At 49.9% G+C, this 26,409-nt stretch overlaps 2 protein-coding genes across 5 annotated transcripts; one reads left to right on the forward strand and one right to left on the reverse strand.

Moving 5' to 3' along the window:
* Positions 1-8,590: 8,590 nt before the first annotated feature.
* TMEM176B (transmembrane protein 176B) lies at positions 8,591-18,586 on the reverse strand. Of its 3 annotated transcripts, XM_037131917.2 has the most exons (8): positions 18,477-18,574; positions 17,658-17,761; positions 13,119-13,330; positions 11,275-11,385; positions 10,855-10,911; positions 10,384-10,611; positions 9,315-9,434; positions 8,591-8,913 (listed from the first exon to the last, which is right to left on the reverse strand). In XM_037131917.2, the coding sequence occupies exons 3-8, from the start codon at positions 13,320-13,322 to the stop codon at positions 8,824-8,826; spliced, it is 810 nt and encodes a 269-aa protein (XP_036987812.2). In that variant the 5' UTR covers positions 13,323-13,330; positions 17,658-17,761; positions 18,477-18,574; the 3' UTR covers positions 8,591-8,823. The 3 variants fall into 3 exon arrangements, with proteins under 3 accessions (XP_036987812.2, XP_036987815.2, XP_036987813.2); XM_037131920.2 differs by lacking the exon at positions 17,658-17,761 and having other exon boundaries at positions 18,477-18,586; XM_037131918.2 differs by lacking the exon at positions 17,658-17,761 and having other exon boundaries at positions 13,119-13,327; positions 18,477-18,580.
* Positions 18,587-18,999: 413 nt separating this feature from the next.
* Positions 19,000-23,915, forward strand: TMEM176A (transmembrane protein 176A). Of its 2 annotated transcripts, none has more exons than XM_037131921.2 (7): positions 19,000-19,107; positions 19,770-19,950; positions 21,149-21,268; positions 22,287-22,343; positions 22,480-22,671; positions 23,124-23,234; positions 23,636-23,915. In XM_037131921.2, exons 2-7 carry the CDS (start codon positions 19,774-19,776, stop codon positions 23,690-23,692), a joined length of 714 nt encoding a protein of 237 aa, XP_036987816.2. In that variant the 5' UTR covers positions 19,000-19,107; positions 19,770-19,773; the 3' UTR covers positions 23,693-23,915. The 2 variants fall into 2 exon arrangements, with proteins under 2 accessions (XP_036987816.2, XP_053527841.1); XM_053671866.1 differs by having other exon boundaries at positions 19,012-19,107; positions 19,774-19,950.
* Positions 23,916-26,409: the final 2,494 nt, after the last annotated feature.

Genomic DNA, 26,409 nt, shown 5'->3' on the forward strand with positions numbered 1-26,409 from the left:
TGGAGCAGGGCTTTCAGGACACTTTCTGGTTCTGGGGGTAGCCACCCTAAGTTGTGCAACGTGTTAGTGAAGACCATATTCCATCCCTACCAATTTTTGTTTTATGCCTGTGTTGGTCGGTGGGCAGTCAAACCCCACTTTAGTTCAGTAACCGAAGTTCAATTTAAAATTCAAGAAAGCACCTAGATTTTTAAAATGCTGTTAGCAAGTACACAAGCAAAATAAGTTTGAAGACCATTGTCCTAGAGAAAGTCTTACAAGAGTGCATTGGGATAGTTTTATAAGAAAGCTCATAACAGTAAATAGCTAGATACAGCCCAAATACCCACAAACAGTACATTGGATAAACAGATTGTAGAATATTCGTGTAATGGAATAATACAAGCAGTAAAAGTGAACAAAATACAGTTACCTACACCAACATGGGTAAATCTCACATACATCACATTCAATAAAAGAAGCAACTCCCAGAAGCAAACAGTCCAATTCCATTTTTATCAAGGTTAATAATGGATAAAACTAAAAAACATAGTATCTACGGCAGCAGACGTGGGTGGTAAAACTCTAAAGCAAGGGAATAATTGTCACAAAGAATAGAAAAGTGACAATACCTCAGTCAGAGGGAGAAAGAGCGATGAAGAAGGAAGTTAAGGCCCTTGCCAAGTAGCTTAGTGGGCTAGAGCATCCGCCCAAACCACCAAGGTCAGGTTCCATCCCCGGTCAGGGCGCATCCAAGAATCAACCAAAGAAGGCATGAGGAAGTGGAACAACAGAGCAATGTTTCTCCCTCCTGTTCTCTCTCTTTCTCTCTCTAAAATCATTATTTTTTTTATTATTGGAGTTTCAAGGGCAATATTCTATGTCTGATACTGGGTATTATTGTACTGATCTTCCTTACATTGTACATGTACTCATAGATACATGATACACTTAACTAATAAAAACTTCAGTCATATTGAAAAACATTAAATAAGATCTGAATAGAAAAACATACTACGTTCTTGTATGAAAATAATAGTATAAAATACACATTCTTCCAAAATCGATGTATATTATTTTACTCCAATTGAATTCCCAACTTTCTGTGTGCAGAAGTAGATAACACTTTTTAAAACATTGGTCTGGTGTTGACATAAGAACAGACAAATCATTAGAACAATCCATGTAAGCCAGTGGATCAATCATGGAATTTAATTTACAACAAAGGCAGGGAAATGACAGCTTGTTTATAAGCAGCACTGACCCAAATGGTTTTCCAACTAGAATACAATAAAGTTGAGCTCCTACCTCACACTATATAAAATTCCACAATAGATTACATTTTTATCTATTAAAAAATTTAAAAAAACAAACCCCTGACCAGTGTAGCTCCATTAGTGGTGCATTGCCCCATGAAGAGAAAGGACACAGGTTCGGTCCCCAGTCAAGGCATGTGCGAGAGGGAACTGACTGGTGTGTCTCTCTCACATCGATGGTTCTCTCCCTTTCTCCCTCCCTTCCCCCTCTCTAAACGTAAATTAATTAATTCATTAAGTAATTAAAATATACAAAACAAAAATCTCAAAAGAAAATATAGGCAATATATGTACACTCTTAGCTCTGGGTATACTTTCTCAACTGGGACATGAAGCCATAAATTATCGAAAGAGATAGGTTTAAATATTTTATTATGACAAAGACGTCATAAAGTTAAATATAAAAAACAGACTTGAAAAAAAGATGAAATTTTAAAATCTATGTTATAAAAAGAGCTCACAAAATCAAAAATGTGCAACATATATTTGAAGATGAACAATAAATAACCAATACCTATATGAAGAGATACTCAACTTCATAAATCACTGTGCAAATTAATGAAGGGAAACCTCAGGAGATTGCAAGGCCAGAAGGGGGAGCTCTCACACTGTACAACTTGTCAATTACGGGAAGAATCGTCCATTGAAGATCTCAACGGGTAATGTCCACAGGAAAGAAACACCAATTTATCTCCCAACAAGACAAGATGTACGTTGCATCACCTACAAGAGATCAACCACCCAAGCAACTCAACCAATGAGAAACTTTCATCTCTCTGAACTCTTCTGCAAAAGACTTTTGTTCAAAATAATCTCCCCCAATGTCCTCTTTTTTTCTGAAGAAAAAAAAAACATGTTTTGTTGGACTTGCCTATGGCTTTGGCTGTAGCTTGCTTATCCCAAATTGCAATTCTTTGTTGCAATAAACTCATTTTTTGCTGGTGAAGCAATTAACTGACTTCTATTTTTAAGATCAACACACTCAAGGCATTGAAAATGAAAGTAACGATTTGCAAGAATTAAAAAAAGTTATGATGCCTACTACTGGCAAAATTAGTACGGAGGTTAGCGAGAAGTCCCGAGGACATTTTAATGCACTGCTGGTGAAATATAAATTCTTAGCACCCTTTTGGAGAGCTCTCTGATAATACGGGGTGGGGCAAAAGTAGGTTTACAAGTCGTTCATATGGAAAATAATACAATAATTAATAAATAATAAAACAAGAATAAACGCTGTGGGCCCTGGCCAGGTAACTCAGTTGGTTAAATATGCCAAGTTTGCCGGTTCTATCCCGAGTCAGGGCACATACAAGAAGCAGCCAATGAAGGCATAAATAAGTGTAACAAAAAAATAATAATAATAAGTGGAACAACAAATCAATGTCTCTCTCTCTCTCACACACACACACACACACATACACACACTCACAAAATCAATCAATAAAAAAGGAATAACCGCTGTACTCACAGATGTAAACCTACTTTTGCCCACCCTGTATTTATTGCACCTTTAAATATTTCCCACTTCAATGAGCACTCCTTTTCCAAACACTCAATCACCTGCCTGTAACAGCTCCAGGCAGCATAGCCCAGGAGATTCTAGAGGCAAAAATGCAGGCAGCGAGGTGGTGTTCATCAGAGGACGATCGTGCAACCATTAAAAAGCACATGGAGGGTTAGCAACAGGGGAGTGGGAGAAGGAGAAGGGGGGAGAAGGTACAGAAAATAAGTAGCATAGATGGTAGGTAGAAAATAGATGGGGGGAGGGCAAGAATAGTATGGGAAATATGGAATCTAAAGAACTCGAGACACGTGGACATAAACTAAAGGGGGGAATGGTGGGGGAGGGGTGTGCAAGGTGGAGGGAAATGAAGGGGGGAATAGAACAACTGTAATGGCATAATTAATCAAATATATTTTTTAAAAAAGAAGAAAAAAGGACTATTGGAATGGCATGACTTAAGTGGACTGGCCACACCGAGTGTCAGCGAGGTTGTGCAGGACCTGGGAGAGAAAGAAAATGGTGTGATCGCTTTGGAAAACAGTCAGAGCCTTTCTTAAAAAGTAGACATACATCTAGAGTAGGTCATACGTCTCAGCCATTCTACTCCTATGTCTTTCCCAAGAGAAAAAAAAAGGCACGTGTTCATACAAAACGTGGGCCTGCCTGGGCAGAGACACTTTCTCTGTGCTTGAGGAAATCGGACCCAACCTGGATGTCCACCCACAGGTGCGTGATGGATAAAGCAAGCCCGGTAGACCCACGCAACAAAAGCTTAACAGAAAAATGAACTGCAGACGCCCACCACAACGCTGATGAGTCTCCAAGTCGTCACACTGAGTGAAAAAAGACAAAACAGTGAGTCCACAACTGAGGTATGATTGCACTTACCCACGATTGAGGTGTGATTCCACTTACATAAGATTCTAGGAAATGCACACCAATCTACGTCGACAAAGAGTAAATCAGTGTGAGTGTGGCTGGGAATGGTGGGTACAAAGGGACAGGAGGGAGGGATAGCCAAGGGACCTGAGGACTGGTTACAGGGAGGTCATAGATATGGTCACTTGAGTGGCGACATCTCTGGGTGCTTATCTGCACTGAAGCATCAAATTGTAGACGTTACATATGTGTAATTTGTTGTACATCAGTTACACCTCAGTGAAGATCAGCCTTCCCCGGGAAGGCTTAGTGGGTTGGGTGACATTTTGCAAAGTGAAAGGTTGCTGGTTCAATTCCCAGTCAGGGTGCGTGCCTGGGTCTCAGGTTCTGACCCCTGTCAGGTTGTGAACGAGAGAAAATAATCGATGTTCCCCTCCCTCTCTTTCTGCTTCCCTTCCCCTGGTGGGTCAGCCTTGGGTCACAGCCCATCCCTAAACCCATCGGTGGCCAAGGGGACGGACCGAGGGTGAAGTTAGAGTCAGACAGTGTTGGGACAGGAGTGGAGGACGGGGTGTTCCCTAAGAGACATCGGGCTGGGGGCAGGGGGGACCTGTTCCCAGAAAGAGCGGGCAGGGTGCCAAGCAGCAAAAGCAGCCAAGGTGTCATAAGGTTGTCCCCAAAAGATGGATCACAACTGAATGTGTCTATCCATGTATTGATAATGTGGGTGCACAGGAAAGAGGTTCGGATTTAGGACTTACGTATGCATGATTTAAGTAAATATATCCCATTTCTAAGTTATCTTTTAAGTTTTATTTGCTGTTATTCCCTCCCCCGCTCCAGCCAGGGGCACCTCCTTTATCTTGCACACCCGACTCCTGTTCCATGGACCATAGTGGCTATTTCACAGTCGCTGAGGCCGGCTTCGCCCCGCCCTTCCTCCCACGTGCCGACCCACCATCCTCTCCCACCCACTGCCTACTGGACTCCTCCAGATCGGAGCCAGTGGTGGGTCTCATCTCTCCTTCGGCTGGTTCACTCCCCACCTCTGCCGGCATTAACTTCCAAACACCTCCCTTTCAAAAAGGTATGTGGGAGACAAACTTTCTGAATTCCGGACAGTGTGAAAAAAAATCGTTTTCCCTGCCCCTTGGTTCAGTAGCTGGATGGACTTCATTTACAAATCCCAGCTCAAAATCGACTTTTCTCAAAATTCTGAAGACACCGCTCCAAGTGTCCTCCAGCTGGTATCAGGTCTGGTAACAACCTGGTTTTCACACCTTTGTGAGCCCCACTCCCCCACCCCCAGGTGTTCAGGTCCATTTGGAATCTTCTCCTTTTCCTTGGTGCTCTGAAATGTCGTGACGACAGGTATAAGTGGAAAAGAGGGGGGGGTTTGTTTTCCTATTTCTTACACTTGCCACTAAGAGACCGTTTCATTCGGCAAAACACAGCCTCTCCCTGACTCTGTGCAGCGTCTTTGGGTGCTTTCCCTCCCTCACCCTGTCTCTGCTCTTTCTCTCGGAGGCCCTGTGAGTGGATGCCACGTTAGAACCGGGCTGGGTGTCCTCTTCTGACCTTACGTTGTCTCTCCTATTTCATGCCTCTTCTGTTGGATGGGACAAAAGGGGCATGAAATTAGATATGAAACTATCTGATTTCTAGGGTTAAAGCGTGCCAAGAGAGCACTCAATATGCTTTGATAAAGCATATCAAAATTCAAGAAAAGAATATGTTAACAAGTAGCATTCTAATGGCATTGTATTTTTTGGAGAGAGGATACAAATATTGATTACCTTCAGAATTGGTGAAATACAGATGCTTTTCAAAAACAATTTCAAGGAAAACCACTAAAAAAATAAAAGCCCTGAACTGACCCATGTGGCTCACTCAGTAGGTTGGGCATCGTTCCTTGAAACAAAACGTCGCCGGTTTGATTCCTGGTCAGGGCACTGGCCTGGGTCGTGTGTGTGTGTTTGGACCGGTCTGGGTGCATTTGGCGGGCAACAGATCAATGTTTCTCTCTCACATCAAGGTTTCTCTCCCTCCCTTAACGTCTCTCTAAAAATAAATAAACTCTTTTACAAAAACAAACAGAATTCCCCCTGCAGGGGAAGTGGGGGGTTTGGAGAGGGGAGAGAGAGAAGAGTTAAACTAAACCAGGACACACTGAAGAAGTCTGTGGCGGCACCGAATAGTGAAACCAAACAGTTATGTTTCCTTCCTGCTTCAGAAGTTGGTGGGGGTTTTCTAAAACCTAACTGCAAATGTTTTGTGAGCTCGTCTTGGGATCTGAGGCTCCAAGGGGCAAGAAGGAGTCAAGGAACCTCCCCGCTGCAGGACAACCAGCCCCTTCCCGCATTTTCTGCTCTGTCCTTTGGACATACTTTCCCAGGATGTTTTTCTGATGGGCTCGGGCAGCTGCCCTGCAGAGACCCTGGAAATTCCCAGCTGCCTCCCAAATTGAGCAATAAGAACAGACACCACCCACATGACATCAGCAGGTCTCGCTCGGCCAGCTGGCAAAGCCAAGAGAGCCCAGATTCCCGTCCACCGTCCTGCACCCGCTCCTGCAACCGCCATTTCGAGAGAGGGCCAGGAACACAGGTTCTTCTCCAAGCAGCCTGGGAGGGGATTTCCAGTCTGGGGACTGCAGTTTTACAAATGAACAGGACCAGGTCTTGAACACCAAACCTGAGACCATTTTAATAGCCAAACTGTGGAGTCTGGAATCCGGCCCCAGCGGTGAAGGACCCGCACTCCAGTGGGGATGCAGTGACTGAATAGAACAGGTCGAAGCAAAGAGCAGGAAAGAAATCCAGGACCACTTCCTGTTTATACTCTGGATGGTTTTAAATCCTTCAGTAAACACTACTGCGCATACGCGTACATAGGTTGGCTGCTATTTGCCTGACCCCACATCAGAGTCATGAGGTCATTTTCGTCTTTAGATGTACAGCGTGGCCACCAAGACTGCGCTTTGCAAATAGACAAATACACTGGGTTTTCTGTGTAAGCAAAATCCAGGGGAGTGAGATGAGTCATCTGATATACTACAACTAAGAAAAATAGCCCCGGCCAGTGTGGCTCAGTGGGTTGAGCACCTTCCCACAAAGCCAGAGGTCTCCAGTTCAATTCCCAGTCAGGGCACGTCCCTGGGTTGCAGATTCAGTCCCTGGTTGGGGGCATATGAGAGGCAACCAGTCCATGTTTCACTCCCTCTCATTCTCCCTCCCATCCCCTCTCTCTAAAAACAAATAAAATCATTAAAATGAATAGAAATTAGTAATAATAATAAAACACATCCTCAGATGGGGATTATTTTTAAGTACAATGCCAGGGCCCACCTGCAGAGATTCTGATGTGGGGGCAAGGTCCACGCCCAGGCCCCTTAAAAGCTCTCCCAGCCCTGGCCGGGTGGCTCAGTGGGTTGGAGCGTCATCCCAGACACCAGAAGGTTGTGGGTTCCATCCCCGGTCAGGGCACGTCCCTGGGTTGCAGGTTTGATCCCTGGCTGGGGGGTACCTGTGGGAGGCCACCAATGGATGTTTCTCTCTCACATTAATGTTTCTCTCTCTCTCTCTTTCTCTCTCTCTCAAACAATAAACATATCTCTCGAGTAAGAACTAAAAAAAAATTCTAAGGTCAACAAGTTCATAAAAAGAATTAAAGCAAAGGGATTAACTCAAAGGGCATTATTCCATATCTGGATTCTCCCTGGCAAGTCCTGGGGATTTTTCTCTGCCTGTGCTTCTCAAAATGTGCTGGTCACCTGTGGATCTTGTGCAAATGCAAATTCCGATTCAGCAGAACTGGGGTGGGTAAAGAGTTCGCCTTTTTCTGCAAGTTCCCTGCCATGTGTGAAAGGCCAGGTAGTAAACATTTCAGGCTTTGTGGGCTATTCAGTCTCTCTTAAGACTATTCAACTCTGTCCTGTGTTCAATAAAGTTTTAGTTACACCAACAGGTGGATGACAAGTTTGACCCCTCAGGCGGTAATTTGCCAACCCCTGTCCAATACCCCAGTTTACCACCCAATACTCTGAACATATTTCTGCCTCCTTAGTGTGACCTTTTGTTACATAAGCTCATGTACAACTCTCTAAGGACTAGGTGGGCACGGAGCCCCAGGGACAGACTCTGGACCCTCCACACTCGAGTGCCCCTCACCTCCACTGAGGCCATGCACAGCCCCCGAAGTTGTATCATGGGTAGTGTGGGGCTCTGGGCCAGTTGGCCTCAAGACCAGTTTTTTCCATGTGGGCCTGCTTAATAATGAAGCCCCCCTCACAGCCTCCAAATTCACGCTGGAGATGCAAGGTCACCTGTTGTGTTGGCCTCTGGGGAAACACCAGGATCATCACCCATCTCAATGCTACACCCATAACCTGCTCTCCTACCCTTTAGGAAGGTTTCTGTCTCTGTATTTACATACCTATCGATGTAAAGAGAATGAAGAAAGTAAAAAATCGATCATCATTTACAGTGAAGGTGAAGCATAATAATAGGTGTGTGTATGCTGAGAGAGAACCAACACTAATTATTGCGGGGGGGAAGAGAAGGAAAAGAGGGAAGGAAGGAAGGAGGGAGGGAGGGGGGAAGGGAGGGAGGGAAAAATCTGGTTCCACGCTTCACATAGCTCTGTAAATCCCAAGGTCAAGGCTGTAGATGCTTAAAGACAATCTCAGCAGGCAAAAACATTCTAAGTATATGAGAGTTATTTTCATTTCACGTTGAACGCCACAAAGAGCAGCTTTGCCAGTTGGGACACAGAGCAGAACGTAATTCCGTGTCATCTTGTTGGGACCCTGTTTCCGTGTCATAGATTGGCTCTCATGTAACCCCACATGTACCGACACAGACAGAGGTCTGTCACCGCACGCCGTGCGTTCAAACGGAGAGAGACCGAGTCCTTTTTGGTTTATAGTGCGCGTTGTTGACTGTTTCTGTTTAATCAGTGCTCACTGAATTTGAAGACATCAGGGTGAGGATGGTGAGGAGGGAGGAAGGGTTTGACAGTGGGCAAAGGAGAGGCAAGTGTGAGGGACAGGGTAGTGAGGGGCCCTGGGAGCAGACACTGTCATCCCCACAGGCCCTGGACTGCTCTGGAGGGACAAGCGGGGGTCCAGGCAGGGTCTCCGGCTGCTCACAAGACCATGGCAGGAGTGGTCTTGCTGGAGGAGGAGGGAGGCATTGAATTCTCCCCCAGTAGCTTCTTCTCTGAGTCTTCCTCATCCTAAAACAGACGGAGGTCAAAAATTAACTCTTGGTGGGGGGGAGAGGGGGGAAGGATGAAGCAGAGGCAGCTTCACGAGGCTTGAAATCAGGAAAAGAAGAGAGAAGAAGGAAAGAGTGACAGAGGAAGGAGTACAGGACAGAGATGGAGGACACAAAGGAAGGGACAGTGGGAAGGTGAGCTTGAAGGAGGGAATGGTGAGATGGCGGGCCAAAGGTAACCCGGGTCACAGGGATGGGCCCCAGGCCCCAGACAGCCAAGGGCAGAGCCCAGCCCTGGGAAGGAGTTGAGGAAGGTCAGGCATGAGCTCTGAGAGCCAGTGTTCCTAGCCCCACGTGCGTCCCTGACCCTGGGCCTCCCAAACCAGCCCCACCTGCCCCAGTGCCTCCAGCACAGCTCACCAAGGGCTGGAAACTCTGGCCACCTAAGATTCGAAGCCCCAGGCCCATGGAAGCCAAGGACACAAGGAGCTGCAGGGCAGAGACAGCCAGGAGCAGAATACGTATCGCTAGGAACAAGTTCTGGAGATAAAGGAAGAAGAAAGTCAGGAGTCCACCCTCTGATTCTGCTCTGACTACCACCTTACCCTACCCCCCAAGAATCCCCACTTCTCTCTCCTCCAAGAATCAGATCTGGCCCACCACTTCCCACCAAAGGGGATCCCACCATTTGCTTGTCTGCAATGTGACCTTAGCCTCTGCTGCGAAGAGGTGGGGTCTATTTCTCCACCCATCGTATCTGGAAGGACCTGTGGGTGCTCTGACCAATAAAATACCATGGAAATGACACAAGGACAGTTGTAGGGTAGCCCTGAACCTGCCTGGCAGCTTCCGTTCCAACCTCCTGGAGGGCTCACCATGGGATGCTCTAAGTTCAAACCTGGTTGGCACGCCGCATGAGAAGTCCCAGCCACATGGGGAAGCCATTGTAGGCTCTCTGCTTGACAGTCCCAACTCAGCACTCAGCCAAGAGCCATCGACTCAGGTGCCAGCCATGGGAGGGCACCAACCTGGATGTCCAACCCAGGCCAGCCATCAGATGACTTCACTCCCCAACTGACTTCTGACTTCATCAGCAAACCTGAGTGAGGACTGCCCGGCTGAGCCCACTCAACCCACAGACGGTGAGAACTATGAATAACCTGCAGGTTTAAGCCACTACCTTTGAGAGCAGTGTGTGACGCAGCAACAGATCAGTGGGACACCCACCCACCAGAAAAAATGGATGGGTGAACCACGACATCCACTCTTAAATGTCTGCTCTTCACCCCTCATTTGATTCAGGGAACCTTCATGCTATAAGGGTATGAAGAAACATCTTTGGCTTCGGTTAAAACCTGCTGAACCAAAGACCCAGGATGAGGTCCAAGCTCAAAGAGCCTCCATCTCTGCCCTCCAGTGCTCAGTTCCTTAGGAACAAATGGTTGTGATGGGGCCCTGGGAGACAGGATTCCCCACCCCCCATTCTCACCCTCAGCGTTTGCATAAAGCGTTTACAGTCATCCTCCTGCCACGAAGCCTGTCTGTAATCGTATGGCCTTTCCAATCCATAGTAAGTGGCTGTGGTGGTAGGGACCAGGAAGTCACATATGGAGGAGAAGAAGATGCTGTTTTCCCAGGTGATGCTATATACACAGAGGGAAACAGCAGCCACAGCCGTGACAGTGCCCACCAGGGCGAGCAGACGGAACGCCCAGCCCTAGAAGAGAGAAGTTCCAAACACCGACTCTCAGACTCTCTCTGTGGCTGTCAGAGCTGTGGGGGTCCCGGCCCCCAACCACCTCCTCTTCCCCAGCTCCCTGGACCAGGAAACCCTACCCAACCCTCCAGGAAAGATCTCGGATATTGAGACCCAAAGGGGAGAAGACACAAAATGGGGCAGAACACCGGAGACCCAGGCGGGGGCAGAGAACAAGGTGGGGACCTCGGGTGCCCGACTCACAGAAAGGATGCTCCGGCGCTTCTCGTAGACGATGACCCCGGCTCCTGTTGCGATCGCCTGGGAGGAGAAGACCCGGCAGAGGCCTCCCCATTACTCCCCTGAAAGGACCCCCGACATCACCCTTCCCCACCCCACCCCACCCCCGCCAGTTCCCACAACAGCCAGTGTGCAGCAGGAGCAAAGGGACGGGCGAAGAGACCCAGCACAGGTCCTGGGCTCCACACCATGGCCCCCCCTTCCCACCCTTGTCTTAAAGGACATGCAGAGCAGAAGGGTTTTGCTCATCCCCTCAGTCAGCTTCCTCCCTGGCAAAGGGCATTTGGACTTTGGGTCACGGGTCTCTTCCCCCAAATCCCCAACCCAGACCCAGAGGGACCCTCTCCGGGCCCATCCCCACTTGCCTTCTGCTTCCTTACTCACCACACACCCCGCCCAGAGGGCGCAACCTGAGTCCCTCAGCTCGGTCCAGGGCCCGAAGTACAGAAGCACTCCTAAGGCACAGCTCACTGCCCCCAGCAATACCTGGATCACCTGCCAGACAGGGTCAAAGGTCAGACCCCTTCCCACAAGCCCACGCACCCAGGGCCAGCCAAGCAGCTCCTAATTGCTGCCCTTCTTTTCTTCTGTCTTGACCTCTCTACAGTTATGATTCTAGAACATTCCGTTCCCTTAACACCCATGAAGCAACATGGCCTGGTGCTCCCCGATCCCGCTGAATGCCAGGCTTTTGTCCTTCATTACTTTTTCCAAAGCACCACAGGTGGTCATTTCACCTGAAGGTTCTGTTCTTCCATGGGATCCCCATCACCCTGGGGAGAGCCATCATCCTGTCCAGGACGGGCTGCGGAGACCTCCTTCCAGAAAGGAGGGCGGTCAGCTCACGGCCTGCGGGGGTCAGCTCCTTCAGGTCCCCTCATCTTTCACCAAAGGCACAGTCTTTGGGAATGGCCACCCAGCCAGTGGCAAAGCCACTGCCCACCTCACAGGGACCTCCTGTGGTGGACGGTCTGTGCTCCCCAGCTCCGTGCTGGGCTGGCAGAGGCCTGGTCAGGCCTGAGTTATGGTTCGATGGCCCTCCCTACCCAATCCTGCTCCCTCCCTTTTCATTTCATAGGTGATTAGATCCCAGTAAACCCTTGGCACCCCTGACCCTGACTCACATCCGCTTCCTGGAGACCCTGACGGTCACAGCATCTTGGACAGCACCGCCTGCATGCTCTGCCCACCTCTCAGGGTAGCACATCCAAATGACACCCCCACCCCCAACACCCCGCACCCCCAAGGTGTACCTCTCCTGACTTTCAGGACTCCAGCCTCCTGCCCACCCACACTCTGAGCCTCGGTATGTTCTGCAACTCCTCTTTGCCCTTGTACCCCAAGCCCAGGCATTCCCAAGTCGCAGGGACCCCATCCACAAAGGGTTTGGACTCCCCTCCTTTTTTTTTTATCATTTCTGCCATGACCACGAAGGTGCAGACCTTCCATACTTCTTATCTGGACAGCTCCTGGCCATGAGGCAGCCGAAGGCCCAGGCTCCTGCTCAGAATCCACCCACAGCCCTCCCACTGTGGGAGCTGACTCGGGGCGACTCCTCACCTTGTCCTGCGAGCCCTCAGCCCCTCAAGGCCTGAGCCTGTTCAGTGGAACCAGCTGCAAGCCCCATCCTCCTTACTCTGCCGGAAGTCCCCGTGCGGTCTGGCTTCTTTGCCCAGCCATTCACCTCCCCTGCATTTCCTTTTCTTCCTCTATCTGTCTGAACCAGGTTCTTCTCCATTCAAGGTCTAGGTCAGACGTCAACTCCTGCAGGTCTGCCTCCCACAGACACCAGCTGATCTACCTTTAATTCCAGGCATTCCTATGGTTACCTGATCCTTTCTGGTGGAGGTTACATAGCCCAGGGATTCTCTCTGGAGTTTTCCCAAAGCACCTATTATGGTGCCTTATCTGCAGGGCCACTGTCCACAGGGGTTAAATTAAAATAAATCAACAGCTTCCAGGGATCTTCCTCCCACCCCCCATCTCTGGCTGGGACTGTGCTGACCTACCCACCACCGCTACCTGGCACCAAAGAAGACTTCCATCATTCCTTTCCATCCAAATCTCCTTGGGGAAACTTCCAAAACCTTCTTTTCCCAAACAAGATGGGGCATAAATAGTGCATTCTCATGGGGACTCAGCCCCTTTTCCTTTCCTGCCCCCTGCTGAGGAAGGAGAGTGACTGCCCCCCCATCAGCTTGCCCCCCCACCTCTCCAGCCGACCTTACCCCTCCAGCCAGCAGCCCATAGCTTATCCCAGTCTTGTGAGGGCCCGGGTCCCGCCAGCTGGCACAGAGCTCCTTCAGAGAGCCCCCGGCTTTTAGCAGTTGTGTCAAAACAGATTCCTGGTGGATGTGGATGCTGATGTGGGTGGGCTGGGACAGGGTAGACGCCACTTCAACCCCATTCACGGTCACCGTGTTTTGGGTCATCCTGCCTGCTGGGGAGAAGACATACAGAAACGAGTTTTGGGAACCGGGTTAGGCAATGAGGGACACACTACACCCCAGGAAGCAAAGGAGAGAAAAAAATGTCTCTTTATCAAAACCCCAGGGGTCTTCCCAAGGCAGGTATCAATGTCACTGTAACCTTGACCTGGTCTGCAACCTCTCGAGGTATTCACCACACATATTCCTGGGCCCCTCCCCAAAATGGTCTGAGACATCTCATTTGGGTCTTGGGTTGGGTGAAGAAAGGAATCTGTCTTACTATTTCAGTGATTTAGTACGTAGAGTTGACCCTCTAACCACCTGGGTTTGACCGGCGCCAGTTCAAATCCACTTGTACGCGGATTGTTTTCAATAAATACGGTAAATGTATTTTCTTTCCGTTATGATTTTCTTAATAACATTTCTGTTTCCCTAGCTTACTTGATGGGGATAATACAGCAAATGATACAAGTACAAAATATGTGTTAGTCAAATGCTTATGTTTTCACTGAGGCTTTCTCTCAATCAACAGTAGACTCCGAGTTAAGTTTTGGGGAGTCCAAACTTATATGAGGATTTTCAACTGTGCTGTGGGTCGGTGCCCCTAACCCCACATTGTTCAAGAGTCAATTGTGTACTTACACATTTACACATAATCATTTCATGTGGTTAAAAATTTCAAAAGATGTGGAAGGGTATACCTTAAAGACCATCTCTGCCTCCCTTCTCTCCTAGCCACCTAGTTTCCTTACTAGGAGGAAAATTGTCATTTTCCTACAGTGACATTTTTTGCACATAAAAGCATGTGAAATTATTCTTTTTCCTCCTTTCCCCACAAATAGCAAGACACTGTACACACTACTCTGCACAATGATTTGTTCATAGAACCATGTTTTTAAAATAATCCTCTTTCATCCCTGGCCAGTGTGGCTCAGTGGGTTGGAACATCATCCTGTAAACCAAAAGGTCACAGGTTCAATTCCCAGTCAGGGCACATGCCTAGGTTGCAGGTTTGGTCCTTGGGCGGGGCATGTGCAAGAGACAACTAATCGATATTTCTCTCTCACATCACTGTTTCTCTCCCTCCCTCTCTTTTTTCCACCCTCCCCCTCTCTTTAAAATCAATAAGCATGTTGTCAGGTGATGATAAAATAAAATAATCCTCCATCAGTCATTTATACAGCTGCATAGTATTCCGCTCTCTGAATGCGTCATAATTTTTTTAAGCAGTCCCCTGTGGGTAGGCATTTATTTTTTCTTATACACAATGTGGAGTTGGCAGGTCAATAGGAACTTGTGTTTGTAATGTTAATATATTTCCCTGTATGCAATCGCCACATAGGAGCAAGTTCAAAGAGTGTTCACTGCCCCTCCCTGTGGCCAGCAGATAGTCTCCACAAACTTTTGAATCTTTTTCAAGTGTGTATCAGAAAAATTATATTGCGTTGTAGATTTTAATCAACTTTATGCAATCCAACACTCCTTTTTAAATGTATAGCTCAACAAGCCTTGATAAATCTGTACATTTGTGCACCCACCACTACCATCAAGATATAGAATATTTCTATGTTGCAAAAAAGTCTCCTAATGTCCCCTGTTCAGTAAACCCCCAACCTCTGGCCCCAAGCAACTTCTGAGCTGCTCTCTGGGACTATTCCAGTACAGTTTCAATCTGTGGTTCTCATCTGAGAGTTGAGGTTGGTTATTTCTTCATATGTTTAAGTGCCATTTCCCTTTCTTTAATTTTTTTTTTAATTTCAGAGAGAGACATTGATATGCAAGAAACATCGATCAGTGGCCTCTTACACATGCCCGGAGTGGGGAACCAAGCCCCCTAATTAGGCATTTGCCCCGACCTGGAATTGAAGCCACAACCCTTTGGTTTATGAGATGATGCTCCAACCAATCAAGCCACACCAGCCAGGGCTAAGAGCCATTTTCCTCCTTCTGTTGGGAGTGCTCCATTCCTACCCTGTGTCCTCCCCAGTTTACTTTATTTTGTTTTGGTCCTGATAGGCGTTTTTGTGTGCTCAAAAAAAAAAAATACCATCTGTGGCATGAGTTTCAAATATGTCTTTACAATCTGTGATTTGTTTCCGGGCCTCGCTCATATTTTACCCAATCAAATTTTCTATCTCTTTAATGGGTTTTACATCATACTTAAAAGGAACATTCTCCTTTCAAGATGATAAAATAAGTCTGTTTTTTCTTCAGAACTGCCCAGAGTCTAGCTGAACAGAAGTCCTGTAAGTAAGAATATGCAGAAGAAGTCCCACTGAGACTGATAGGAGGGGTGGAGTTGCAGAACGAGCTGGTCCCACACCCATGTATGGCGATTTAAACTCAGGAGAGATATTTCAACTGTGGAAGTTCCTCCTGAGGAGTGAGTGGTCCCCGCCTTATGTAAGGCCTCCCAGCTCAGGGTTCCAGAGCCAGGAAAGGAAGTCCCCATAACGTCTGGCTGTAAGAACCAGTGGGGATTGAAGCTGAGGGAGACACAGGCTTCTAGAGTCCCAGGCAGTTCCTCTTTGAGGACCCATGCATAGACTTCCTCAAACTCACTCTGAGCTCCAGCGCTGAGATAGCAGCTCAAAAAATGAGGGACATACATGGAGGAACTGAATTGTCTGGCTACAGGATGAGAGCCAAATGAGCAGATTTATCCCAGATAGAAGTGCTAGCAAAAGCTATTGTCCTTTTTCTGAGAGCCTGCGCCCACAGAGCCAACAGGTGGGCACTGTATGTGAGTCTCCATAAACGTGGCTCACACTGTTCACACTGGTGATTTCCTGTGACCCCACCCTACTCAACCTGAATGGCCTAGGCATGTGAGGCCATTAAATATCTCTTACTAACTAACCCCAAGCTTGGCAATACTGGCAGCCAGCCTTGGTTTGCAGCTTAGCCTCTCCCAGGAACCTCCAGTCCCAGCAAAAGTGGCAGCAATCTGAAGATCACTTTGTAGCTCATACCACATAGCCCTGGGCAGGGCATAAACGGAACCCCTCCCAAGAGGCCCCTAACCAACAAACCTGGTGGCCAGCTTCGGACCACCCCAGAGTACCACACCACCACCTCCACAGATGACACACCAAAAGGGCAGACCCAGCAGGCAACAGAGCCTCACAAAGGCCAACCCTGCCCCGCGGGGTCAGTCCCCACACAACAGCTTCTCCGTGGTAATCATGACTGGTCTTGTCAGTCAGTCAGCCTGAGGGTCAGTCCCTTCCATTGACATGCCAACAGCAATCAAGGCTCAACTACAACAGGAGGGTGTACACACACAACCCACACAAGGGACACTCCTGGAGCACCCAGCTCCAAGTGACAGGGAAGATTGGGAAGACTAAGCGACAGGAAAGACTGGCCCACTGGGCCCCACAGAACACCTATGCCATAAGGCCACTCTACTAAAACTGGAAGGTGTAGCAGCTCTCCCTAATGCATGGAAACAAACTCAGGGAGGCAGCCAAAATGAGGAGACAAAGAAATGTATCCCAAATGAAAGAACAGAGCAAAACACCAGAAAAAGAACTAAATAAAATGGAACAAGCAATCCACCAGATACAGAGTTGTATCTGTAACCACTGGTTGTAAGGATGCTCAATGAGCTTAGTGAGAACTGTGACAAAGAAATCACAAACATAAAAAAGGAGATAGAAAACATAAAGAAAAGACTCAGTCAGAAATGAAGAATACAGCAACGGTAATGAAGAATACATTATTGGGGATCAACAGTAGAATAGATGAAGCAGAGGATCAAATCAGTGATTTATAAGAAAAGATAGCAGAAAACACCCAATCAGAATGGTAAAAAGAATTTTTTTTAATTAGGGTAATTTAAGGGCCCTATGGACAACATCAAGTGTAACAACATTCCCATCATAGCGGTACCAGAAGGAGAAACAAGAGAACAAGGGATTAAGAACATATTTGAAGAAATAATGATGAAAAAATACCCTAACTTGGTGGAGGCAACATACAAATCCAGGAAGTGCAGAGAGTCCCCAACAAGATGACCCCAAAGAGGCCAACACCAACACACATCATCAGTAAACTGCTAAAGACTGAAGACAAAGAGAGAATCTTAAAAGCAACAGAAGAAAAGCAGTTAGTTACCTACAAGGGATTCCCATAAGACTGTCACAAACATAAAAAAGGAGATAGAAAACATAAAGAAAAGAATCAGTCAGAAATGAAGAATACAGTAACGGTAATGCATATGTTGGAAAAAACAGAGAAACACAAATGGGGCCTGCAGTGGGGGGGTGTGCAAGAAGTAACTATACATTGATTTTTCTCTCCCTCTCTTTCTCCTTCCCTTTAAAAAGCAATTACCTGTAACAGTTCTAATGACAGCAGCAGTGACAATAATCCTAAATTCTTCTCATCTGTATTCTGTGCGCTTTTGAGAGTGGGCCCCCTGTCACAGACCTGGCCTCCTTTAAAATACAAAGCATAGGTAGCTGACAATTCTGCAGATGTCCAGGGAGGTTCCCACTTTTTCACAGACACAAGCAAGGAAGTCCAGCCCAGGTTCCAACCACATCTTCCCCGGGTGTCAGCATCATGTCGAAGCCCTAAATGCATCCTGAGCTCCAGCTCCCTCTGAGCCCCCTGGACAACCTCACCCCACTGTAGCCCCCAGATCAGCCTAGCCCCCTACTCTTCCCCAAACATCGCAATGAAGATTTCCCACCCACGCCACCCTGATTCCTGGCTGTGGGCTCTTCCCTGCTACCCAGGTCCTCCCAGCACCCCTGGAGCTAGGGAGAGAGGACTGGGATCCCCAAAACACCTTGGGCTATCCACCTCGGGCTTCACTCTGAAAGGGTCTCTCACCACCAAACCTGCTGAGCCTCAGTCACCCTGCCCACACTGAGAATAAAGGAGCAACGTCCTGGTAGAAGTGAGAAAGAGGCAGTGCCAGGCTACCGTGGCCAAGCACAGACCGCACCTCCCTCCCCAGCCATTTTCCTAGGGTCACATCCTTCTGCTCCTAGACAGTCCTATGGGAACCAGAAACCTGGGGGTAGAGGTTAGGAGAGTGGCATCCTGTGGGACAGGATGGGGGTTTTAGGGACTGGTCTGCAGGACTGAGGGACAGACAGAGATCCTGCAGCGAGGGACCACCTGAGCTGTGAGGTCCCTGCTCACCTGCTGTTCCCTGGAAGTCTGCACCCTACGCAGCAGGCCTGGGGAGGCTGGCCGGGCACTGAGAACCTTCTGCGCAATGGGAGGGAGAAGAGCAGGATGAAGGGGGGAGGGGAGTGGGGGGAGGACCTGACCTTCAGTTTTACAACTTCCCAGAAAACAGCAGGGGCAGGGTCATGGGGGCCCTCCTGGGGGGTTTGTCTTAAGCAGATAATGGGTCTGGCTGGAGAATGTAGAGCGTGTACACACACACACTTGCACACTCTTATCTACTCAGACAACACACACAGGGACGAACACACTCACAGCACCCACAAAACCTCATTCAGAAAGCCCCTGCCCAGGGGGTTGGGGAGAGAACAGCCCCCACAAGATTTCCCAGGGCTGCTCAGCTCCAAGGTCCCCCAAGTCACCACCCTCATTCGCTGCTTCTTGTGATCTACTAGCAGATCTGGAAAACCCCAGAGGGGCCCCTTGGCCCGGGCTGGATGCTGGGAAACTGCTAAACGAAAACACCACACTTCCTGTCATTCTATTAACCTCCCACCCCTCTCCTGCTTCTGCCTACTCTTGGCCCTACTCAGCTCCTCCTGGCCTCCCTGCTCCACTCGCCTCCGACCTCTGGGGAGAGCAGGTGAGGCTGCGCCTAGCCCCAGACCTTCCCCCAGACCTGCTCACAAGACCTCTCCCCAGGAGCACCCCCTAACCCCACCTGCCCCCTCACAGGCCTCTGCAGCCTTGCCCCTCAGAGCTTGCTGGGAGGAACAGAGGGAGGGAGGAAAGGAAGCATCAGCCACTAGGTAGAGAATGTGACTCCAGAAAGGTGGCAAGAGTAAATGCCAGGTGTATTCCCATTGGATGCCAAGTCAGCCTGGCCTCTTACCTTTACCTTCACCCACCACTCAGCTGTTCATGGGGGGCAGGAGGCTTCACCAGGCTGAGTGGCATCCATGGAGAGGGAGGAGTTGAAAGAGGTGTCGAGGGGCGGAGGGGTGTCCCCAGACCCAGCTGCAGCAATGGAAGCATGACAGGTTTGCAAGGGCCTCTGGTTCTGTCCTTCTGTCTGGTAGACTGAGGGTCTTGGAGAAAAGCCTGAGAGAAGGGCCAGGGAGCAGAGGGTGTGGGGTGCAGGCTCCAGACTCTAGTCCCTCAGGGGAAGATGGGGGACAGAGCAGATACAAGGTGAAAGGGAGGTATTCCAGGGGCTCAGCAAAGTCTGGCTGCCCTGCCAGGACATGCTTGGTGCCTTGACGGAAATGCTTGCACTCTTTGAAAACCCGCCAACTCTTTCTCCAGGCAGATGTCCACAGGCATGGGGACCACAGCTGGTGATGAGGTGGCCCCTGGGGCCCCCCAGCTCACCCACATCGATGTGCACATCCACCAGGAGCCCCTGTTTCCGCAGCGGCCTTCTCCCCCCAACATTCCCACTCCCTCCCAGCCCCTGGGCAGCAAGCGAGTGCTGGTGGCCTCCTGGGTGAGTCGGGCTGCTGGAGAAGGGGTGGGGGTGGCACCCAGTGTCCCAATATCAGAAAAGGGGAGACATTTTGTTTGTCTCTGAAAGGTTTTCTTAGGCTTTGCCGAGAAAGAAACGCCGATCAGCTACAAAGTCAGGCAATTGTTATATCCACCAGATGCAAGAATAACTTTCGAAGACCTTTCAAGGTTTTGATCTTATTTTATTGGCCAAACTTAACCTGCGCAGAGGCGAACTCTTGGAGTGTCCTGAGACACGGTGCCCAGAGGGCTGCAGATGAGAGTCGCGCCCAGCGCTTACAGTTAAGTCCTTATATAGGGGCGAGCAAGCAAGCATTGAACAGAAGCAGACGTGGCAGTTGGCTGTTTGCTGACAGAGACCGCGCGCGGAACAGGGTGGGGTTTCAAAATTCAAAGCTAAGCAGATTACAATCAGCCTGTTTTGCTGTGGTCAGGCTATGATCTCAATTTCCCAGATCTCAACACAATAAAGAGTTTTACTGGGGTTTGCGCACTGGGGTTTGCGCACCCAGAAGAGGTTTCCCAGTCCACAGAGTGGGGTCAAGGAAGTCACCTCATGAATAGGGAAAATGACAGGGTTTTATATTTGTTGGCTCCCTGTGGGAGCTGGGGATTGGTCCCCTCTGAACAAAGTGGCAATACATCATTGGTGGGTTTTCCTCGGACTCAAGTTGCTACGCGGATATCCGTTTTGGCAAAGCCCGACCTTTCAGCTCTCTGGTTTGACGTCAGCTGCCTTTTCCAGATTGTAGTCCCACCGCCATTTGGATTGTAGTCCAGCTGCCATTTTGTCCTGCCCTGCCCATCCTGACAGTCTCGCCACTCACTTTTGGCCAGCCTCAATCCGCAGAGGACATGGGTTCAGTCTCAAATGATGCCTAGAAACCAAGGTCTCCTGTGCTCTGTTTCTGGCCTCAGTGAAAGCTGTAGGCAGGACACACTGTGGGCTAAAGACACATGACACTTCCAGTCCCAGCAGCGGAATCCTGAATCCAGCTTCCCCACCCCTCCCAACCCCCAGACATGGAAGCCTAGCTGGCTCCCTCCCCTCTTCTCTCCTCTCTGTCCCCCAACCTCTCTCTCTCTCTATGGGGTTTGAACAGTCAATATCTGGAAGGCAAGTTCTTAAAGCCTCCCTGAGACTGGGGGACCGGGCTCTTGGGCTCTGCATCTTTCAGGTGGCACAGATTGTGCTGGGGCTGCTGAGTGGGACCCTGGGAGGCCTCGGCTGCTTCCTGTTCTATGATAGATGGAGTGTGCTGTTCACCTTCGAAACCGGCATCTGGACAGGGGTTGTGGTGAGTGGGGCCGGAGGATGGTGGATGGAATGGACGGGTGTGTCCCAAGGGACCGGGTGTCACCATCCTGTTCTGGCCAACATGGTACTGTAGAGCGTTAGCAACCGAAAAGACACTCCGTTCCCAATCCCGTTTCTGCAGACAAGAAAATAGGAAATAGCCGAGGGAAATGGCGGCGTAAGTCCACTCATCCAGCTCCTTTCCCAGGATGTCCCACCAGGATGTCCCACCAGGCGCTGTCAGCCAATATTAACTGAGCATCCAGAGCCTGACTCATCTGCAGAGGCTGCATAGAGTTGGGGGAGGCAGGCTGTGCTGGAGAGTGTAGCTGCCACAAGGAGGGAGAGAAGGAAGAAGGCGGCACCTCCTGTGTGGTTTGCTTGCCCTCTGCAGGTCCTGCACAGGGGGCGCCCTGTGGGCATCACTGAACAGCAATTAATGGGGGGCCGGGGGCGCTTCATGCTCTCTGCAGTAACAGCTTGGTGGGCAGCCCGTGGGAGGACGGAGGCTCTTTGGTAAAGTCACTCAGCTCAGAGAATAACAGCAAAACATATTTATTGGAAGAAAGGCCCGAGTCGATGGACCGGGCTTTCCATTCTGAGAGCCCCAGAGCGGAGTGATGCAGGGTCAGCCGCTTCGCTGAGGCAGCCTGGACACTCATCCCGAACTGAGAGCTCCTCTGACAGCCCAGGTCTTCCACCTGGGTTTCCGAGAGCCCTGGTACGGCCTGAGAAGGAAGGCTCCAGGGCAGGGACAGAGGGCACCCCCCCTGGATAGACCCCCTGTCCCCAGAACAGAGGGCCCTGCAGCCGGAGGAGCCTGACCTCGGTCTCCACACCCTCGCTGCCACCTTGCGGCTCAAGACACAGCTTAGCTCAATGCTCCCCCATCCCTGGCCCCTGCCCCGTGGGCGTGTTCTGGGGCTGTGAGAGTTACAGAGGGAAAGAGAAGCCGGCCAGGGCGGGAAGGGTGTGTGTGACCCACTCGGACCCTACTGCCGCCCTGCCTCTCTCCCCAGGCCTTGCTGGCTGGAGTCGTCGTCTTCATTCACGACAAATGGGGTGGCACCTGCTGGGTGAGTACAGGGAAGGGCAGCAGCCGGAGGCCACCCCAAGCCTCCCGCCCCCATTGCCCCACCTTTCTCCCCAGTGCCCCTGGGCTGAGCACCAGGAGAGACTGAGTCACGAGGTCACTCTGTCTCTTCACCACAGGCCCTGCTGAGGACCCTGCTCGCTCTGGCAGCTTTTGCCACGGCCATTGCCGCCATATATATCGGGGCTGACCGCTTCGACCTTCTATACTTTTGGTGTGAAATCCCCTACTGCTGTGACTCCGCCCTGACCCCTAGCACCCCTGAAGAAGCCCGCAGGGAGGAGCTGTGCCTGTCCTACGACATGTTCACGGTAGGTGGGCAAGGGCTCGGGGCAGCGCAGACGGCCCAAAGGAAAGGGTGTCACCTCTCCTGCAGCGGGGTGGACTGCCATCCCCACAGATGGCAGCCACGAGCAAAGAGAAACACTTCTGCGGCTGGGGGTGCCACCCGAGCACTGAAATCATGATAAGTGAATCCCTATTGCCCGTGTGTGCGGGGCTGTAAATGCGTGGACGCACCTTCTCCCTGGGTCCTCTCGAGTTTGGGGCGGTTGGGAAACCGAGTCATCGCCCAGGCCTGTCCCTGTTCAGATGAGAACGCTGAGGCCCAAAGGAGAGGGGCCCCTGGCGGCACTCCCTCTGCAGCCCCTCCCTCCAGCAGCCACAGACGTGGGAGGGACCCTGCGTTGGCGACGAGGCTGACGATAGAGCCCATCCCTCTGCAGTCAGTCTGGTGCCTGCAGCTCTGCCCCTCTGTTCGCAGACCCTGTCCATGGGCCTTCAGGGCATACTGATGAGCATCTGGGCCCTGCTGCTTCTGGTCTCTCTGGTTCCCGTGTTGCTGTTTTGCTGGAGAAGATTCCGGTGCAAGGCAGTGAGTCCCTCCTGCACCTGTCTGGGCATTTGGGGCGGCAGGTTATGCAGCTGGGGGACAGCAATGGAGATTACAGAGCTGGGCAGCAGAGGAGGCCCCGGGACAGCAAACCCCTAGGCACACCGTGCCCTTCTCTACCCCAGTGGTCGCCCAGGCCAGAAAGGCCCTGTCCCTGACCGCGTGGCCCCCAAGCTTAAGACCCCAGGAGGCCAGGGAAGTCCTCACCCTCACTGGGACCCTGGGGTTCTTTGCATCAGGTACCGTGAGGGTGATGTTGGATCTGCTCCGCTCCAGACCTAAGCTGCTCTGGAGGAGAGTGTCTGCTCACCTCCCCCTCCTCCTCTCCTCCTTCTCTCCTTCCCGCCCCCACTCCCACCCCCCCACCCCACCCCTGCCCTTAGGAAAAAGACCAGAAGGCATTGCTGGGAGCAAGTGAAACTCAGCCCCACCTCTCCTGAGTACTCTGTGCTTGGAGGTCCGGTGGTCTATGCGTCTGACTCCTGGAAGAAGAAGCAGACCCCGAAAATGAGACCTTCCACTGGTCCCAGTTGTCCTCGGCCACGGCCCAGCTCCGCCAGCAGTCACAGCGCCTCTCGCCCATCCCCTGCACACCCTCACCACCCTGCCCGGCTTCATGTCCCGTCTGAGCAGTGATGACAATAAACTCCGTTTGCAGCTCTCCGCTTCTCGTGTAGTTACCCTGCTTCATTCCCCTGGCTGTGGGGGCCGTGGGAGATGAGCCCAGAGCAAGCCCACTCCCAGCCTCTTCTCTGTGTCTAGAGTTGCCGGCCCACTGCGCTTTAATAAAAATGTACTCGTGCACAGTTTACAAGAAAGACATCTAAAACAAGGATACAGAAAGATCGAGAGTAAGAGAGTAGAAAATATATATAATAATTAAATTGGTACAGCTCGATTAAAGTCAGATTTCAAGGCAAAGAGCCTTCCTAGAGATGAAGAGGCCAGTGGTGGTCGGTCTTGCTTCGTTTTCTCCTTCCTTTTTCCCAACCATTCATTGCCTCCTGGGACCGGGACCCCATAGCTCCAGCCAGGGAAGGCAGCTTGTGGCCAGGAGGGTAAGAGCCGCGGGCAGGAGATGGAGCCAGAGGGAGACCCAAGGAGCCAGGCCTTCGACAGCACAGCAGAATGTGGCAAACCAGTCCTGGATGGCTCACCTTTGAACATCTGTATGTGAGAAAAAAAAATTCTTTGCTGGTTTTTTAAAAAGAAAACAATTTTAAGCCATTTACAATAGCAACAAAATGGTAGGGATAAAGTTGACTAGGAATAAATGTAGACATCTAAGACATTAAATAAAACCATAAACATTGTTGAAAATGTGTATTTTTTAAAAGATTTTATAATTTATTCATTTTTAGACAAATGGGAAGGGAGGGAGAAATAGAAGGAGAGAAACATCAATGTATGGTTGCCTCTCAAATGCCCCCTACTGGGAACCTGGCCCACAACCCAGGCATGTGCCCTTACTGGGAATCGAACCCAGGACCCTTTGTTTCATAGGCTGGTGCTCAATCCACTGAGCCACACCAGCCAGGGTTGAAAAATGTTTATGTACCTAAATAAATGGAAATACAGAAACCTGTCCATAGAAGAGGGGACTCGGTTTTGTAAAGACATCTCCCTCCAAATTGATGCCTAAATCCAATGTGATTCCAATCAAAATCTCGAGTTTTCTTAGCACTTTTTTAGCCAATTCTCAGATGCTTCAGGATCAAAAGACCAAGAACAGCAATGACGATGTCACTGTCCCCTGAAACCTGAACAATGGGTTGGACGAGGCAAGTGTTCAGACCAGGAAGTGCCCAGTAGGCGGAACTAGTCGGAAACAGCAGGGAGGAGGGAGCAAGAAGCAAACTTAGAGGCCAGAAGACCCGAGCACAGACCTCAGCCCTGTGACTCCCCAGCCCGTCCACATGGCCTCAGCTACAAACACCTCCCAAGCAATGGTCTTTTCCCCTGGAAAATGGGGACAGTTACACCCAAAACCCTAGGGACAGTTACACCCAAAATGGCTAGTGTTGGACACCTCCTAGTAAAAAATTAGTCAATCAAGTGTGGATTACTGGTGACAGAATTTGGGAGAACAGGAAGTATCCACCAGTCCCCACATCCTCTCTGCTCCTTCCGTGAAATCACGTAAGACAGAGTCCCCAGATAGGAATGTTCCCCCCTCCTTCAGGATCCTGGCATGACATTAGGGGCACCAGGGCGAGTGGCGCATCAGCAGGACTGGACTACACAGATTCATCGGACAGTGTGCTCCGTCTTCCCTGCTCAGCAATAGCCGTGGGCGCACTCCACAGCACAGGCGACTACTGTTCCCAGTTTTCCTTCTTCCTTGATTCCTCGTCACGGGTCCCCTGGACATGGACAGAGCACATCCCATCTCAGAATGCAGGCTGGGCGTCCCAGCCTCTTCTGCAGCCAAGTATGATCAAGAGACTTACTCCTAGGCAATGAGATGTAAGAGGAAGTAGTGTGTACATCCTGGGCAGTGTCCTGTAAGCGGGGGTGTCTCCCTTACCCACAATGCCCTCTTATGAGGCTTGCAGTGCAGGTGTGACAGTTGGACTTGGACAAAGTGCCTTGGACCATAAAGTGATGTGGGAATGGAATCCACTCATCAGAGGACAACAGGACAGACGAAGTGTCACCCATGGCATCGTGTGCTCATCCCGGGTTGTCTGCCAAGATGGCTGTTTGTTTGCTTGTGTTTATTTTTCAATTAGCATTGGCATTCAGTATTATTTTATACTTATTTCGGGTGTCCAGCATAGTAGTTAGGCAATTATATAACTTGCAAAGGGATCCCCCTGATAATTCTAGTACTCACCTAGCACACAACGCACAGTTATTGCAATATTATTGACTCTATTCCCTATGCTGTACTTTACATCCCATGACTGTTCTGTAACTGCCAATCTGTACTCAATCCCCTCGCCTTTTCCTCCCCACCTCTCCCAGTCCCTCCTCTCTGGCAACCATCAGTCTGTTCTCTGTATCTATGAATCTGTTTCTGTTTTTGTTTGTTTACTTTGTTCTTTAGATTTCATATGGAAGTAAAATCGCATAGTTATTTGTGTTTCTCTGTGTGACTTACTTCACTTAGCACAATATCCTCTAGATCTATCCATGTTCTGCAAATGTAACCATT

The sequence above is a fragment of the Artibeus jamaicensis genome, unplaced genomic scaffold (assembly GCF_021234435.1).
Source record: "Artibeus jamaicensis isolate MK-2021 breed Jamaican fruit bat unplaced genomic scaffold, CSHL_Jam_final contig_718, whole genome shotgun sequence".
NCBI lineage: Eukaryota > Metazoa > Chordata > Mammalia > Chiroptera > Phyllostomidae > Artibeus > Artibeus jamaicensis.